A 19,645-nucleotide genomic window follows, 5' to 3' on the forward strand; every position below is an offset into this window, starting at 1 on the left:
TGTTTTTGCCATACATTTATTATGCATTTTAAGACGTGTACGACGTACAAGAAAATCTGTACGGAAAAACGCAAATTGTCAATTGTGGGTACCATCCGGGATACACCGACTATCACGAAACGGCAAATCAATCAAGTCAAACGAGTTCGCCGCGGTAGCCTCTATCTCGGCATCGTTTTTTTTCGTTGCAAACGAAGCGAGCGGTTTGATGCTACTGTGCGCATGCGTCTGCCGCCTCGGATTTCATGTGGTAGTTGTGTAGTGAAAGGAAGTCTGTCTCTTTTTAGAGAACCGGCTTTTTCGGCTCAACTCATTAAAGAGAGCCGTCTCTCATACGGCTCACCTGCTTTGATGCATTATATTACGAATGATTATGTTGTATAAAGAAGTTAAGAGAAAAAATAAGTATAAAAGGAGAAAATGAAAAAGACAGGTTTGTGGTTATTCCTTTAATCAGTATATTACCAACAATAATGCAGAAAATTTATTATTATTATACTTAATTATATTTGCATGTAGTTTTTCCTTCTACAGTGAAGGTCCAAGCTACTTCATTTTTGAACTCTTCTATAATAAACCTCATTCATGTCGAGCAACTCAGGATCTCACGACAAAATGTTAATTAACAATATATATGATATAACGAAACACATGTACAATACAACATGTTAAACTACATAAATAAACACGTTTGAAAAAAATATGGTGTAAGATTACTGTATTTTGTATGGGAAAATACTACAGTTTGTAAGGGCATGGAGCCGTAGAGGTTGACAGGTAGAATTGTTACTGTCTGCAGGGTAGAGGGTGTACGGAGCGGGCGGGCTGCATGAATGTCGTCACGATCTCACACAGAGTAGAGAGCAGAGCGGCCACCCTCTCTTTTCTCTACTCGTTCTCCTCCTGCATCCTGAGCCTCAGCATCCTCACCTCCTGCACCGGACACAAGCACCACAATGAGCTTAAGCCGAGCGTCTCTTCTGTCCTTTCTCCTCCTCGTCCCCTTTCTCCTCAACTGCGGCATCGGCGCCGCCCCTTCCCCGTTCCAGTTGGCTCCGGACACCCCAGCCCCGGCCGAGCCCAAGCCGACCCGAGTTGCGCCTCGGTCGGATCCCTGCGAAGGTCGACCCTGCCTTAACGGGGGGCTCTGCTCGGCTCTACCGTTCCCGGGAAGACCGGACGACACCTGGGGGTACACCTGCACGTGCGGGGGCAGCTTCACTGGACGCAACTGCGAGGTCAGTGGCAACTTGTCCTTGTTTTAATTTGGGTTTTATTTGATTCAACTAAATTGTCCAACGTTTGATATTTGAAGATCTTGTCTTGCTCCCCAGTGGTTAACCCTCGTCTTACGTCAGGGTCGCCAACGACCCATTTTGAATTTTAAAAACCACATTTGTGTATTACATAATATTTCTTGACTTTGTTAGGGATATGCATTTTAACAAAATAAAGCCTGTAAAGTCTGTAAAATACTCAAATTAAAATGGTTACATTTGTATTGTTTTGTCCCGGTTATAAATAATATACTGTATGTATATCCATCCATCATCTGCACCGCTTATCCCAGCTATCTTCGGACAGTGGGCAAAGGACATCCTGAACTGGTTGCCAGCCAATCGCAGGGAACCTATATATATATATGGATAGATGGATATATATACAGTATATATATATATATATATATATATTTGAAAAAAATATGGTGTAAGATTATAAACACGTTGTATATATATATATATATATATATATATATATATATATATATATATATATATATATATATATATATATATATATATATATATATATATATATATATATATATATATATATATATATATATATATATATATGTAATATTATTAAAAGGGAAAGCAAAAAAAGAAGATCTAGGAGATGTGTTATAATACCCCTCAGTAATCGTCAGCTAACAAAAATGATCTCATTTATCTATATAATTATTTTGAGGTTCATGTTACCGTTAAAAAAAAATTGTTTGATTTCTGATACAAAACAGGACTTTCCTTCCGATATGGGATTCTTTATAGAGGATAAGGAATATGTGCACGCTGCCAGCATGTCTTTTTTTATTGTTTAGCAAATCGTCAATGCTAGTTCAGACGCCACTGATTCAAAGTACGAGTTTCATTTGTTTCTGATCAATGCTGTTCTTTGTAGAAGATAAAGAATAAGTGAATACGAGCAGAATACTGGCATTGGATGAATTGAAATCAAAAGGTATACTTACTGGCAGAAAAAAGGACCAGAGACCCACAACGAAAATAGAAAAAAAACATTTTCATGGATAAGATAGCCTAATAAGATAACCATTAATAAGGAAAACAATGAGTGATATACTATTGTTTTTACCATAATTTTCAGCTAATTTTAAGTTACGAATCGCCACAGACTTTCAAACATGGAGCGTGTCACCTGAAAGATTAGTGGGTTGAATAAAATCAAACTCATTTTACAACTGGGCCACATTGTAGCTACAGTTTCCTTTACATTGTTATGACATCAAACGCACTTGAGGAATCACTTTGATATTTTATCACTGATAGAACAAATTTGATTTCACGGTTCATGGATAATAAACTGGATTTTGAATATATATATATATATATATATGATGTATAGATATAGACGTATAGAATTTAATTAAATGAATCAAGAACAAAATACACATCCGCCATTCTTCTTCTGTCAACGATTATTTTTGTTTTACTAATAAATAAATCGCACAGGGAATGGAAAAATTAGACTACTTGTATTATTTCTTCGATTTTTCAAGTATTTTTTTCTACATATTTCTCTTTTTTTGTGCTATGCATTCTCGGTTTACGGTGTTTAATTAATGGGGAAGTGACATGAGTATCACCAGAAAATCTGAAGTAGACATAGAGCTACCACTTACAATAAACAAGAAACATCTAAATTCACATGACTTTTATCAAAGAGATAAAGGGACATTGTGTATTATTTGACCACTAGATGTTGCTGTAGGGTTTCAAACTCAAAGGTGGGGTGTGTCGTTCGAGGTGTCCTTAAAAAGTTGAAAGTTAAATATTTTTTCTATTAAAGACGTGTTCACAACCCGCAACTAAGTTCAAGGAGCTCTTATGTTTTATTTTACGTTGCGCCTAGTTACTTTTATATTACTTTTATCTGGCCAGTTCGGGGTGGAACCAACCCCCAAAATGATGAAAAAAGGAGAGTATAAAAAGTGTTACCTCCAATCGTTAATGCAGTTTTGGGGTTGGACACGATTAGACATTTTTAGCTAGAGTCACAGCAGAGGTTATTTCTTTGTGCCTTTGCAAACTTTTTTCGTACGGCGTGAAGGTCGCAAATGCCGCTTTGATGGAGGTTTGTTTACCTCACAGTGTACTTGTGGATGCGCCTTCTATGTCTTTTACTTGTAATCCTTTTTGACATGCCGTGTATTGTAATTTGTGATACATTTTAAAGTGCTGATACAATTGACTTGTGTTTCCTCTGGACATAACGACAGCGCGAAAGCAAATTCTGCGACGGGTGTTATTCTTCTGTTTCCACGTCCTCTTTGTCAAAACCAAAAAATAGGGCACTTTGGGAACCACTGGTGTAAAGTGTAAAGAAGAGCCGTTTCTTTTGAAATGAAAGTGGAATAAGAAAGCTTGATGGGGTTGAGAAAATGGTTGGATCGCTTTTTTTGGCCACTTTCTACCACGTAGGAGGAAGTAGCCTAATTCTTGAAGCCCATCTTCCACAAGTAAGTTAAACTTCACTTTAGTTATCTTAATAGAGCATATTATTCTATGAAATGTTTATTTTTAGTACAAAACAATACAGGTTACCATTACAAACCTTAAAGATACATTCCATACAAAATTATAGCACTGAAGCAACTTACTAACGATCGTCCGGAATCGTTCGTAAGTAAAGCAGCGTCTGTACGTTTTTTTACTACCACTAAGGGGAGCTAAGCATACATACTGTCCTTTCAACAGTGTCACAAACACCATTCAGGATTCAATTAATGATCTGAAATGAACGAAAAGCCACCAGAGTTGATCACTGCTATCAATAAACAACAGCTTGCACACCCCGACGGAACTTTTATCGTCGCCGGCGACTTTAATCGGGCATGCTTAAGGACTGTACCTACCAAATACATTCAATACGTGGACTGAGCAATTAGGGAAAAAACACTGGACCGTGTGTACAGTAAGATCAAATATCTAGTTGGATCTGGCCATCTCTGTCTGTCCCTCACCCCCTCATACACCCGGAGGAAAACAAAGCCTATGCAACAAGGACAGTACAAACATGTCCTTTGTTCCTTTATCCCTCTGTTTTCTTTATCCTCACTGTAAAATGTGGACCCGGAGTGCCACGTCCAATTTCGTTGTCACAATAGATAGATAGATAGATAGATAGATACTTTGTTCATCCCCGAAGGGAAATTCACATTTCCAGCAGCATCCCTGAGCTGAGAACAATCGAGAACAATCGAAAATAACACGGGAGCTGCTGGAGTGGCTGCCATTCGTGACGCCGCCGGAAGAAAAGATTCAATTTGAATCATGTACAAACAAACAAACAATTGAATCATGTACAAACAAACAAACAAACAAAATATTCATGTTTCAATAAGTGGAGTGTTAATAAAATGGGGGGAAAATAATACTGATATAACCAGGTAAAACTAATTTTAAGTTACCTGTCCAAATGAATGTTGTGCCATCTCACCTTTCCCACTCTCTCTCCTCTCACCTTTCCCACTCTCTCTCCTGCAGTTGACTTGCTGCTGCTCGCTCCTGAAACTAATACTTACCTCTTTGTGTATTGTGCAGTCCCTTCTCTAGACAAGGTCTCACTCGGGTACAATGACAGTGAGTCAATATACTCAACCCATGTTGTAACAATGACAATAAAGATATATTCTATTCTATTCTATTCTATTCTATTCTATTCTATTCTATTCTATTCTATTCTATTCTAAAAACATTTTTTTATTTGAAAAAAAAAAAAAATTTTGGGTTTTCCTTTTTGCACTCATGATTTTATAAAGGCAAAAAAATACAATAAAAATGAAGATGCATTTTTTAATATCACAGAAACAATTGATTTTAGAATGTGTACTGTTAAAAATCAGATAATCTGTTATTTACTCTCTCAGAATGTCTAAAATAAATATAGTAAATTTATAATAGCTTCATCAACGATTAACAAAATAATCGTAGCACTTTGAGATGACGTAACGCAATGAACATTATTCTTCTAGATGTGAGATTAATGCAAATGTGATATTTCCTTATAACACAATAACAGCATTTTATTTTGAAGAAGATACTCTTATTGCGATGGAGGGATGTTTTCTTGCCTATTGTGGAACGGTTCGCTTTTTCATTGTGGAAGCATGTGCCATGGCGGAGATGGGCTGTGTTGCTGTGGCAACAAGAGGAAAGAGCACTGCCAACCCACTCGCTCGCTTGAGGTTTGTGTGTGCGTGTGTCGAAAATAGATTGCATTGCATCTCTTTATTGGTTTGAGATGGAGCAAATTTGACATATTAAAGTTGGTTATTATGAGTAACCGGCTAGCCGCATACTCTATACCAGGGGGTCAAGAACCTTTTTGACCCAAAGAGCCATAAAAACAAAATTGTTTCAATTTTATTTTTTGACACCATATATTTTAAAGGTGTAGTACGGCATTTGAAGCTGCATTCATGACTTTGAGCCGGGAGGTGGCGGCAGAGTAACACATAATTTGCGTACATTTCTTAGTCGCGCTTGAATAAACTCATCTTTTTTCATCTTTTTGGGGGTTTGTTCCGCCCCAAAGAGGCCTGATAAAAGCAGATAGGCGCCATGGAATATAAAGCCTAATGGCTTTTTAACTCAGTTGGGCTTACAGGACCAGAACGGAAACAGGACCCACTTGCGTGACGTTTACCACAAGTTTTATTGAAAGAGAGAGGAATGGCTGCGCCCACGATCAGTGTTCGCTGGGCACAGGAAGCAAAACGCTCTCGTACTCGGATTGTGATCCGAACACGGAAGTGGATCTTCCATAGCGAGCGATGGCGGTGTCAGGGGCGGAAAACTGGTCGACTGGGAGAGCAAGACGTTTTCCGGGTAGGAAATGAGTCTGAGCCGAGTAATGGCAGTGTGTTGAGAAAAGCGAAGATATCATGACAGATTGTTAACGCTTCAAAGCTTCATTAATTCTGAAAAAGATGACAAAGTACTTTTGTCATAGTCCAGGCAGAGAGGGATGACATTAATTGCACGTCCGTGATCACCGCGACAACCCGAATCATGTGATACCTTCACCGGAAACAGTGGGTGCTGAAAATCTTTTACAAAGTTCATGCATTGTTCATGCTTAAGTTCAGCGTTCTTTCAATAAAATGTTATTTTGCGAGCAAAGTGTTTTTTTGTTTTGTTTATGGAAAGCATTGTTTAGATATTGGAGGTATCACAAGTATATAAAAATATTAAAAAAAGAACTGAAGTGAAAGTTCTGCTTGAAATGCATCATTTTACAAAAAGCCAGAAGTTTTCTTGGAAATGAGTATTTTCAAGAAATCTAGGAACGTTTAACTGTTCTGAGTCCAAATGGCAAAAGTTGGCTGGCACAGGCACTTCCCATTTAAGTGAAACGTCTGCCACTGAATAAGTAAAGAAGCTTTTCTTGGGGTTTGTTCTTATGATTAGTTTGTATTTCGAATTACTTGGCACGCGGATCGACATGACATTTTATGTTAAACGTTATAATAGCAACCAGAGAGAGTTACTACTAACGATACTAATAGTATGTACAGTTCAGAGGTCCAGGGTCCAATTCTAGCTACCCGCCTCCTCGTGTGAAGTTTGCATGTTCTCACTTTGCCCCCAGGCGTTCCGGTTTCTTTCTACATTCCAAAAACATGGGTAGGATGGGCGTAGCACCCCAGCGACCCTCGTTAGGAAAATCGGTTCAAAAATGAAATGTGATTTTAGTGTGATGTTACAAGGACATCTAAATGTTCCACATGACTACACAGAGGATTTATGCTCATTATTGCTATTAATGTTGTAATTATCATAAAAGTTATAATATTTATTATTATTGTTATTATTTTATTTTAGAAAAAGTACAAACTTGTTTAATGCCGCCATTGGGCCAGGCCGTGAAATTATTGCCAGACGTTGTACAGAAAGGGTTGCTGACCACTGCTCTCTACTGTACTTACTTTCTATATTTTAAGATGATACATAACTATTCAACTGTAGATGCAAGAAGAATTTGTCATGCTTATTTACCTTCTCATTTGGAAATTTGGAATAACATGCAGAACAAACATAGTACCAGGATATCAAGTTTGAATGACGTCCATTGCTCTAACCAGCGGTGTGTTCATTAATGCTAATCCCTAAATTGATTTGGTGTCACACAGTTTCTATTCTATTTCCAATATTTCTTAAGACCTACTGATATTCAAAGTTTAGTAGACATTTGAAATAAGTAAAGAAGCCATCAATGGATTTTGAACTTGCAAGGAGAACAGGTGTGGACCAACAAAATAAATAACAAAATGGATGAGTACATGAATAATCAGCCTTTATGTCATAATTATGTATTACATGATTTGTTTATGTGTTCATTCATTTAAATGGCACATACCTGTCTATTTATTTACCCATATATCTATTTCTACATATGACAGTATTGGTCCTGTATAGATGGCAGCTTATTTAGGCAATGCACGATGCTGATAAAATTGCCAAGCGGTCACTCAAATTTGATTAATACCGGTTTTGCTTGGGGATTGTTGCCGTCCACTTGATGTCACATTGAGCATCCGCCGCGGCAGGGGGCTCATAGTCATCAGCAGCTTCTATGAGTCATGCAGGGCCAAAGAGGAGCCACTTAGTAGAACAGAGGATAAACGAAATACTGCAGCGTGACACAGAAAAGCTGCAAGGTGAATGGCTGAGTTTCAGCTGCCTCACCAACAGGTGGCATACACAGCCCCCTTGAATATCCTCTAGTACAAAATTTCAGGGATCTCCACCGTTTTTCAAGAGGAGAGCTACTTTTTTTGTTACTTATTGACGCAGGCGGCACCCAGTTTAGGTTTTTCTAAAAAATGACCACTTATCTTGTTATTACTATGTTGTTACCATGTTATTACCAGGTAATTAATGGACGTAGGCTTAAATATACACTGTCCACCACAAAAAAAAAATCAGGAGCCTAAACCTTAGATTGAAACCCTAACTCTAGCCCCAACCTTATTTCGGAACCCTAAAACCGGTTTACAACCTTTAGTTGCAGCCCAAACCCATGCTCTTAACCCCAGCCCCACACTTATGTACAGTACAACTAACTGTAACCTTAGCCCCAACCTTGTTCAAACCATAACTCTAGCTCTAAACCTATTTTAACCCGACATTCAGTTTAAAACCCTAATATAGAGCTCTAAGGCTAGTTCCTAACCCTAAACCTACACCCAATTCATAAATCCGACAGCGCTTGTTTTCAGCCAATCGATTTAGGTCGGCAATCTTTGTATCACATGTGATCCACACGCTTGCACAGTTGTACCTCTACTTCCTCATTTATTTTGTTCTGGGAGTAGCTTTGTAACCTGAAACATTTGTAAGTAGAGTGTTTTGTATCAAAATGGTTCAAAGATGTGTCTGGGGAAATTGTAACGTTGATCAGAGGTATCTGGAACGATTCGTAGGGGCGAGGTGTTTGAAATGGATAAAAGCATTCAGGCGCCCTCAGGACCAACAAACTTATTTGTTCTACAGTAGGTGTTTTATTTTTATCAAACTGAAGATTAAGCTGCTGTCGGGTCGGTTAGTTGTCACTGAGAGAAAATAGTACCATGAGCTTCTTGACATCATGTTTATTGGTATATGTAAAGTTGGCTGTTTTTGGTTGTGTATTTCTCAGACTTCCATGCTATTTAATTAACCTGCTTTTGTATTTCTAAAAATAAAAACAATCATCACACACACACACATAGTCACGTTTCAAAGATAAGTCTAATCCATTATTTGTAAATACGTTTCTCAATTTTATTTCATTTCAATGTGAAGTCGCGCTTATGTGTGACTTCATTTCCTGTTTATGTGTGACATCGATAAACCACGCCTACTGACCGAATGTCGTCAGTACGGCCCGGGCAACCTGGGAAGATGGCGGCTGGGCCGTGCTCGCTCCATTCGCGAGGGAGGTGAAACCTCAATAAGTGTTTTTATCTGAATAATTCTGCCAACAGTTTATGTCTTCAATATCTCTCACAGTATATTAGCAAGAAAGAGAAACCTGGACATGCCTTAAAAAATTCGGAATGGGTTAGTTCTGTCATAGGTTATGCACTTATAAAGTTATCTGCAAAGACAACCTAAAGAAAACTTTGCTCTTTTTATAGCATTAGATGAGCCAAGAAATGAGATTGAGGTGATGTACCTAGAACTCATTAGGGTCTGTTAGAAGGGAAAACAATAAGGGGTACATGCCCTGCATTACATTTGCAGTAAGAGTGCGTCAGAGCTAACAAATCCAAATCCATTTCCATGTGAAGTTGGTATGGGGCTCCCGACTTCCTCATAGATCGCCAACATTTTGTATCCACCCATAGAAGTTTAGCTTCTTTTGACACCTTAAAGCCATGAATTTACCTCTGAATATAAGAATTAAGACCCTTTCCTACTATCCTTTGAGATTAGTTTGCATAATAAGGAAGAAATCATACGGCTAAACTCTCAGGAATAGCGACTAAAGAGTCGCTCACTGTTGTTTGTTCGGCCGCCATATTTGCTCTCCTTGTGATTTTTGGATCTCGTAATTATGGTGGGAGTGGCTTAGCGCTTTCTGTCGGAACTGTGAATTCTTGCCCTATCCATATTTCAGAGCCCTAAATTCAGTTTACACTATTAAGGAGCCTAAACCCGAGTTTCTAACCCTAGCCCCTATCCTAAAAAAATGTAAAACCCGTATTTAAAGCCAGAACCCTGGCAACTAACCTTAGCTCAACACCTTACCTAAGAAACATGACATCAATTTCAAATATTTACTAGCACTTCACATACATTTTTTTCCACAACAGGTCCGTGGGCACCTCAACTTTCCTCAGGGGCCACACTGGTGCCCACGGGCACTATGCTGGGGACCGGTTGTTTTATTTGGTGTCCTTGTTTCTCTGTTGTGACACTTGCACAATTTTGCATTTATCAAGGAAGCCAATGACAAGCGCCTACCCTGTTGCCCTGGTTTCATTTCTCAGAATAGAAGCAGTCGCTGGATGCTCGGTAGATCTGTTTCATGAAAAAACGAGAAAGAAAATGTTGCTGATTATTTGTGGTTAAAATTTTATAATTGGCAATCAAAAATAAAACAGGTTCGTAATTTGTTTTGGAGTGTTTTGTTTCATAAATTATCCGTTTATAGTTTAGTGGATGCTCAAAAAAGGAGATAAGACATCAATACACTTTGAACTTTCAAGGAGAACAGAAGAGGACCGAACAAAAAATAACTCTCCTAGGTTATAAAAAGCAGATCATTCCTCAGGGGTGTGGAATTCAAACAACAGCAACATGATTGACCATAATGACTTTGATGTAAACAGCACATAACAGTCAAAATAACAAACAACTGTGCACAACTATTGTCAAACTAACAAACAACCCTGGCATCCGTAGCAGGTGTCAAGTCATGTCAAGTCATGTTTATTTGTCTAGCCCTTTATCACAAGAAATCTCAAAGGGCTGCACATACCACAGGCTACAACAGACTATAGAATATTATTACAGCATCCCCTGACCTAGAACCTACATGAGGGCAAGGAAAAACTCAAAACCTGAGGTAATCCCCCTTGTAGGATGACCAGGCTACAATGGATGTTGCAAGGGCATCGTTTAACTTGTGTTCTGCTGCTTATTTGTCAACCACTCTTGTGAAACCTGATATACAGTAGCTAATATAGATACATATAGGATAATCCAATTCCTACCACAACCTTGATGTGAAGTTCTATGAAGAACCAGATCTTTGTCAGGTTCCTGGTCTGAGTATCTTGCCATTCGGTTCACCGAGAAGGATTTATTTTGAGTGGGAAAAGAACCTTTTAAAACTACAGAGAGAAATGAAAAAAATAAAAAAAACAACCAAAATCATATATATCGGGGTTTTCGTCCTTTGTGGATCACACCGTCACTGGGTGAAGTCAGAATGAAGAAAAGGAGAGATTTTGTTTTCCAATACCAAGCAATGTTTTTCTAATGATAATCTGACCTGGAGGGCAGCACGGCGGCGCAGTAGTTAGCGCATGTGCGGCACAGTTCTAAGGTCTTGGGAACCTCCTGTGTGGCTTCAAATCCAGCTACCGGACTTCCTGTGCAGAGTTTGTATGTTCTCCCCGTGCTTGCGTGGGTTTCCTCCGGGCACTCCGGTTTCCTCCCACATTCCAAAGACATGCATTTCAGGTGAATTGGCCGGTCTAAATTGTCCCTAGGTGTGAATGTGCAAGCGAGTTGTCTGTCCCTGTGTGCCCTGTGATTGGCTGGCAACCAGTTCAGGGTGTCCCCTGCCCACTGCCCCATGACTGCTGGGATGGGCTCCAGCACCCCTGCAACCCTACTGAGGATAAGCGTTGCAGCTAATGAGATGAGATGAGATGAATCTGTCCTGGATTTTGGTAATGTTATTGTACTTTTTTACATTTATGGAATGTGTACAAAGTAAACATTTCACGTCTCTAATGTAAATATTCCATAAATGCAAAAATTAAAAAAAGTGAAACAAGACATGAAAGATAAACACAACAGCAACATTATTATTTTGTATTTTTGTCATTATTTCATGATTACTCATTAATTTCACCTGTGCCCGCTAGTTTGGCGCCAGCCGCTGCTCGCTTCTTGATTGGTTCCCCGTCCTTCTTAAGTCCTTTCACTCACCTGTTGTCAGTCCGTCTGCGAACCTCTGTTTCTACAAAGCAAGCATTTTGAGCCCGACTCCCACCTATCCCGTTTTTGCACCTGTCCGTTCCTGATCTCCCCGTTTGGCTCCGGCTACGACCTGTTTTTGATCTCGGCCATGTTTTGCTCTCCCATCCCGGCTTACGACCCATTTTTTATCCCGACCACGTTTTGCTCTCTGTCCCGGCTATCGACCTGTTTTTTTCCTGTCCTCGACACCACGATCTCCCGCTCCGGAAGATTCACTTCCGCATTCGGAACTCCTTTCGATTCTGTGCGCGGCTTGCTTCCCGTGTCCAGCGAGCACCGGATCGCGGGCGTTGCCTTTCCCCTCTATCTCAATTAACTTGTGGGTAAACATTACGCAATTGGGTCTACCTTTTGTGCTGGTCGTGACATATAAGGCACACCTGGTTATAAGGCGCACCCTCAAAATATTCATTTACCAGATATTTTTTGAAATATAAGGCGCTCCTCGGTGTTCCCTTCGTGTACCCTGCTTATAAAGAATTTATGTGCCAACACTCAAATAATATAAATTTCATGGCGTGTCTGATCGTAAAAACTGAATGGAAGCAAATCCGAACCAACATTAAAATATTTTACTCAGCATTTTCTCTCATTTAAGTCACACAAACAAAGCAATAAGTAGTCTTTTTTTTCCGAAAAACAGAAATACAAACATCAAACAATTTACTTAACAATAAATTCCAAATTTTTGTAGCAAGCAAACAAAAATATGTAGCAAAAATAATGATCATGATAATAATGATCGTTAGCATTATTAAAAAAAAAGGTTTATACTGTGAGAGGAATATTCCTACGATAAAACAAAAGTGTGCTAAATAGTGAAAAGTAAATCGGGTTTAAGAAATTATATTCACGTTTTATAGGGACAGTGTGTATTAGTTTACCACTGGATAGCGCTGTGTGTGTAGTGCAAGAGAAAACGTCTGCTAATGAGCACAAGGAAGAATACCAACTATGTGGACTAAAAGTGACCTAATTTTTCCTTATTTCTTGCCCAGCTTTTTTGAGGTTTTCTGGTTCCCGTAGCATCAAATAGCAGACAATCATGTCAGCTCCCTCTAAGTAAGGTTCATGTAAATGACTTGACCCATGAGTATTTCATAAAATAAACATTTATATAATAGTAATTTTTTTTTTGCTTATCATTTAAATCAATGAAAAATAATGATAAACGTATTTTTGTAGCCCTATGAAGTGCTAAATAACTTAAATTTCAATTGAAAAAAAAACAAAAAACAAAACATTTATGCGCTCGTTTTCCCTCTTGCATTACACAAATTTAAAAAAAACATGAATCCGCTTTTAGTTTTAAACCCTAATATGGACCTCAAACTCTAGTTCCTAACCCTACACCTACACCTAACTCTAGGAGTAACCTTAGTCCCAACCAGTGTTCCCTCTAAGCTGCGCACGGGCGCAATCGCGCACTGCCTGCACATTCTCAGTGCACAAGAAAATCTATCCAGCGCAATGTTCCCTCTAAACTGCGTGTGTGAGGTTTTAACGTTTTTTGAGAACCGGCTTCTTCGGCTCGGCTCGCTAAAAGGAACCGGCTCTTTCGGGTCCTAAACGGCTCTTCAGGTTGTTTTTGCTTCTTTCATCGCTATATGACCAAATATTATGTAAAATTATGCACAAAATGACTTAAAGGAAGGGGGAATAGAACAAAAAAGAAAAAAATACCAAAACGAAAAAGTAGTGTAATGCTGATAAAAAAAAAACAAAAGGAAGAGAAAAGAAGGAAAAAATCAGAAAAAAGCAAGAAAAAAATAAAATAAAGAAACAAAGGAAAAAAATTTCCTCAAGTTTTGGACATGTTTGATAATGACTCAGTTGCCACACCTGGGATTGCCGTTGCTCACTGTTGTTTCAAGTGTTGCTCACCGACTTTGTGTGAACGCTCAGACCCGTGGAAAATTAGAGGGAACATTGGTCCCAACCCTATTTCAGAACCCTTAATTCAGTTTAATACACTAATAAGGAGCCTAAACCTTAGTTTCTAACCCTATCCCCAATCCTATACCACAAAGTACCCCAAAAATAAGTTTTAAACCTGTATTTGACGCCCAAACCCTAGCACCTAACCTAAGAAACATAGCAACAATTTCAAGCATTTACAAGCACTCCTATTCACACACCTATTCTTTTTCTAACCTAGCACGGATGAGCAATTTTCACAAAAGCACCTCGCTTTTATTTGACCTGCCAACATATTAATTTCTCTCTTGCATAACACAAATAAAAAACAGGGATTCACTTTTAAATTGTTCTTTTCTATCGAAATAGAGAGGACTAGCATATGCACCTCGAGACCACTCGCACTTAACCTCAAGAAGAATTATCCAATAAAGCAGTTTTCAGTTGCTGTACCATCGGGCAACAAAATCTATCTGTCATTTATTGCTCTTGCGCTAGTAGCCAACGTAGACTTTAAGTCCAGCCGAAGGAGAATCATTGATTTCCGCTCCCTCCTTTCACTCAGTCTCCATCGCTCTGCTTGTTCCTTCACCAAGGAAACTGGAACAGCAGTCAATTGAGATTTGCTGAATGACCTGATTGGAAGACTGAGATACTGCTTTCAATCCTCTTCCTCCGCTTGCTGGATGGTTCAATGAAGGAAAAAGAGAAAAGAACCAAAATGCAATGACTAGAATTGCTGTGGGTCATTAAGAGCATCACTCACGTTGTGACGCAAATCCATTTTTGGGAGGCATTTTCCATTTTTCAGCACCTTTAGAGTGACCAACCTGATTGCTTGTAAAAGATTGTGATCCTGGCCTGAGAGTAGAATGTCTTTCTGAGAAAGCTGAGTGAGCAAAAAAAAGCCACATCAGCTTTTTTTTTGGTCAGTTTTCACATTGGGATGACTGGACTGCTTTTAAAAGATGGTGTAGACGTTCAATGTCATTCTTGTTCTGGGAGAGAAGAAACCAAAATGGCACTGTAAACTTTTTTTGGTCAAATAGGTCAACCCTCTTAACTGTCCGCAAGATGTTGTAATGGAATTCAATGTTATTGTGGCCTGGAAGAGGGGAATGTCTTTCCGTGAAAATTGCTGAGTCAGCAAAACCAAAAGTTTTGAGTCAGTTTTTTGGGCATTCTTCATATTTAAAGTAACTACCTTAATACTTGTGCAAGAGGGTGTTGATATTTAATTTTGTTCTGGTCTGGGAGAATGGAATGCCTTTCTGGGAAAAATGTTCAGTCTAAAAAAAACAAATGTGGGGCATTTTTCACATCTAGGGTAACTTGCCTGACTGCCTGTGAAAGAATGTGGTCATACTAAACTCATTCGCTGTTTTCTTTAGTGGACACACACACAAACAGACAAACAGACAGACATTGAATACTTAGATCCAAAATGCAAACATCACTCTGCTAGAGGCTGATAAACAAAATAAAAAGATGACGGCATAATCGCAGTTGGCAAGCTGTTCACTACAATGAGCAAGTTCTCATGAGATTTGTAATTTCTGATTTCATTAGCATTCCTGTTTGCTTTAAAGATAATCCCAAATTCCTAAAAATGCAACGCGTGGGGAAATAATTTATGTTTTTCACATAAAAATCAGTATAGATATTATCGCTTATTCCAACTACCTAGTAAGCCAGTCGCCATATTGTTTTAGATGTTAATTAGTTGAAGAGGTTATGGGTGTTTTAAGCAAAATTTTGATAGTTTTTGTGAAGAATGCCCAGGTGTTGTGTCGCAGGTGGATGCAGTAATGGTACTACAAAAGGCGAGCAGCCAAAAAGGGGCTAACTGCCAGAAAAACCCCCACACATAGCCGCCAACGGGGGGTCAACCGGGACGACTAACGACAGGCGACTGCAGCCTCTGCGGAAAAACATGAGGCTGCCCAACCAAAAAACACACAGTAACAGCCAGGCTACCTGGAAACCAACAGCAAAAAGTGGCAACGGCTACGGCCATAGCCGGCCGGAAATAAACAAACCAATGTGCTAATGTCAAGCTAGCCGATCAAAAAAACTAAGGTGAGCCGCTAGGCTAACCAGGAATCAACAACAAAAAGCTGCAACCGCTACGGCGACTAACGCCAGGCTAACCATTCAAAAACCCACGATGAGCAGCCAGGTTAACCAGAAACCAACAACAAAAAGTGGCACCGGCTACACCGCTAAACACGAAGCTGGCCAGGAATAAACTAAGGGGCACTGCAAAACCGGTGCTAACGGCAGGCTAGCCGGCCAAACAGCACACGGTGGGCATCCAACAAGTGCCAACCGGGAGCAATCAAAACAGGAAAGCCCTCGGTAGCCCCGAGCAGTCCGGACAAAATTATACCAACCACAACACGCGGCGAAAAGCACAAACCAAAAGCCACAATCGCTTACCTCCAAACAGAAATTAGAATGATGCAATCACTGTTCACGACAATCACTGTCTGTTTCGGAGGTTGCCTTGACATGTTGTGTTAATAAGATTCGCCATTTTAAAAGTGTTAGGTTTCTTCCATGATGTCACAGCTTACAGATCCATCTGGTAGTTGATTATGTTTCTCACAAGGTTAATTTTGTTAATTATTATTCTTATCCAGCATAAAAATTGTTTGACCTGTTTTTGTAAAAACACAACACTTATAGTGAATAGTATGGTCTGCCTTCTCCCATGTAAGATACTTTTGCTTATATTATTTGCCATCTAAGACCTTTGCTTATTCAAGGTATGATTTTTCACATTCAAGATGTCATAAAATGTATTCTTGTTCGTGCAAGTCTGCAAAAATCGCAAAACAGTCTAGTTTACCCCTGTGTAGATAATGACAGCGCCTCAAGAATTAAACGTTTAGTGTTCTGCTATTAAATTGGCTCCTTCCACGGTTACATTTTCTTTTTATATAGAGGGTATTCTTGTTGTAGGCAAAGCCAAGGTTTGAAGTTGTGTCTGCATTGTAATTGCATGGATGTGTTTGTGTGTGCAAGGTTCTGCTGCTACGTAAAGCTGTGCCCAATTAAGTGAAACTCAAAGACATGTGGTCTCTTTGAAAATATTGGCTTGTTTGTAAGTGGAGTATAAATCCAGAGAAATAAAAATACAATATACAGTGCCTCTTTCTGGCAGAACTTTTTATAGCAAGTCTACTTTCTGCTTGCCCCACTTAAGAAGGAAAAAGTCAAGTTGTTTTTCTACTATCTCGCATCTGAAAATGCACCAAATTGTCTTGTGTCTTTTTGGATGGAATGGAAATGTCACGTTTGCAAAGGTGCACCCAAATGCAGGGAAGCCGGAACGGACGCAGATGTGCTCAACAAAAAAATGTATTTATCTGCAAAACAACAAACACATGTCCAAACCAGAAACAAAACAAAACAAAAACAAACCTGACATAATAACAGAAGACAAGTTAGAAGTGGCATGGAAATTATTTTGACCGACCCTGTGTGCTGTCCAAACAGTCATTATAAAGGGCCAAGGCAATCACAGTCAGGTGTCGGGAGATTGGGCACAGATGTGTCCAGTTCCGAACTGGGTTGGCGTCTTCTGGAGAAGGGTGGCGTGCCAGATCCCGACAACGAGTTTATGTTTCATTAGAGATGAAGAGCTTTATTCCCCCCCAAAATGTAATTTTTCAAAACCGAAGTGCATTTGCAATTTGACCTTTTTACACAACTAGTTCCAAATTGTGAGTTTTTACTGTTGCACTGCTGTTTGTATGTGCTTGTGGAGCAGCATCTCTCTTTCACACATAAACTTTTCTTTAATACCTAAGAAGTTCAAGATGAGTCTCAGGAACTCACTTGGGATGGTGCTGAAGTACAATGCAGAAGGACAGCTTTGTACCATTAAATGGTAGTCCATGAGTAAGGCCAGTTTTGGTACACAGAAAGGCAAGCAACATGGCAACAGTATCCAGAACACCAGAGGCAAACATAGTCCAAAAGACAGGCAAAAGCTTGGTGGATCCAGTAAGTTCAAGCAGCAAAATTGACAGTCCAATAGTTTATCAGGTGGTCAGGCAGGGGTTTGGTAGACTGAATAACCAAAAGAGCTCGGACATAATTGTTTGGAAAGTGATAAGAAAGACAACAAACTAGCAAAGAACCAATGGGGATAGAGTACTGAAAAAAGCAAAAAGGAAGAGTCGCGATTGGAGGAAAAAAATGGAGGGAAATAAAGACAAGTGACAATAGCTGTGAGAAAGAAAACAAAACCCGGGGGGTAGTGACCGAATAAAGTAGGGGTAAATGAGAAAGAAGAGAGAGGAGAGATAACAGACAGAGATACAGAACTCAGATTTTAGGATCATGACAAAGATAACCAGTAGGTTTGATGGTTGTGAACTGGACTGTTCATATGGCAGTGGTATTTGATACTTATGTTTTCAAGGATCAGAATCCTAATGCTATTTCACTTAAGACTACTGGTTAAATGATGTAACACAACCAACAACCATTTTTCCCAAGTGTCAGTTGTATTATTTGTAGTAACAGTACAGCACTGTTATGCAACAAAGTACTAAGAATCTCAAGAATATCCCTGTAGCCTGCGATGAAGCAATTCCATGGGCTAAAGACAAAATGATTTAAAAAAAATGACATCTAAGTAGCAGACACATTTCCGTCTCCAGTTGGTTGGTTCTCAGATTTTAAGCTTGTCTTTTAAGTGGATCCTTCAATGTCTTACTTAAGAAAGTCAGCACACTTTGGGATGTTGATGCTATATTTTCACAATATCTCTAGGCTGCAGACATTAAATGCCACTTTGATTCATCAAATTCATTCAGAACCAATGGAGCAGCTCCAGCAGAGATCTAAGCAAGGAGACGTCTTCAGCCTCAGGCGGTGTTACCGTATTGGGGGTTGCAGATATACTTATAATAAATTCCTGATTATGTATTTGAATAACAAAAACAAACACTGGAGTCACTTAGAAAACAGAAACAACGACAACAAGAAACACAATCATGTAGAGTATGTTTGTTTCTCATTTAGCTTTTTTCCTGCCGTTGACACCTGTAAAGGTCGATGAACTATGTGGTAGGAGTGGGCGATACTGGGTATTTTGGTATCGATCCGATACCGATACTTTTTGCTTGGAAATGTGTCAAGAACCGGAACAGGATCAGGACCCAATCGCGTGACGTTTCTCACATCAGCCTTTTATTTTACGGGAAAAGGGGAGTCATGCACGTTAGGCAGCAGTCTAGCGTGGAATGATAGAAAGCCAGACGAGATTGATACCAATTGCCAGAGCAGATATCGGACAGATGGGGTCGATACCGGACAGTGCGGCACAGACAGGATTGATATCAAAACAGAATATCAAAATTAAACAGGACAAACTAGACGGGAACGAAACTAGAAAGAAAAGAACACCTCACCGAGCTTCAGTTCCTGTCTGCCTCTGTCATTTTTAGCCTTTGGAAGGGGTTGAGCACACAGATTTGGCCCTCCTTTCTGCCTGGCAGGCAGGAAGCAGCAGCAGGCCAGGAAGGGATACCTGCTAAAATTGTGCCTGTCAGTCACCCACTCATGGATAAACATACAGAGCAGCCGAGGGTGCTGGGTGAGAGAGAGTGATCTACATAGTGAAGCGCCACTTTGAGGAAATTAGAGGAGGGGTGAAGTATTGAACCCAGGACAATAGTATCGATCTGATCGAAGTACTTGCTTAGTATCGATAT

At 39.5% G+C, this 19,645-nt stretch overlaps 1 protein-coding gene across 1 annotated transcript in view; it reads left to right on the top strand.

Annotated features, from left to right (window-relative positions):
• The first annotated feature begins 863 nt into the window (after nt 1-863).
• The window catches only part of dner (delta/notch-like EGF repeat containing), a 75,781-nt gene continuing 56,999 nt past the window's right edge, over nt 864-19,645 (top strand). The window contains exon 1 of the mRNA XM_088345293.1: nt 864-1,238. Within this exon, the coding sequence (XP_088201419.1) occupies nt 957-1,238 (282 nt within the window). The 5' untranslated portion in view covers nt 864-956. The remainder of the gene's footprint in view (nt 1,239-19,645) is intronic.

Source organism: Urocampus carinirostris, chromosome 10 (assembly GCF_059441175.1).
Source record: "Urocampus carinirostris isolate Australia breed hairy pipefish chromosome 10, RoL_Ucar_1.0, whole genome shotgun sequence".
In the NCBI taxonomy this organism is placed as follows: domain Eukaryota; kingdom Metazoa; phylum Chordata; class Actinopteri; order Syngnathiformes; family Syngnathidae; genus Urocampus; species Urocampus carinirostris.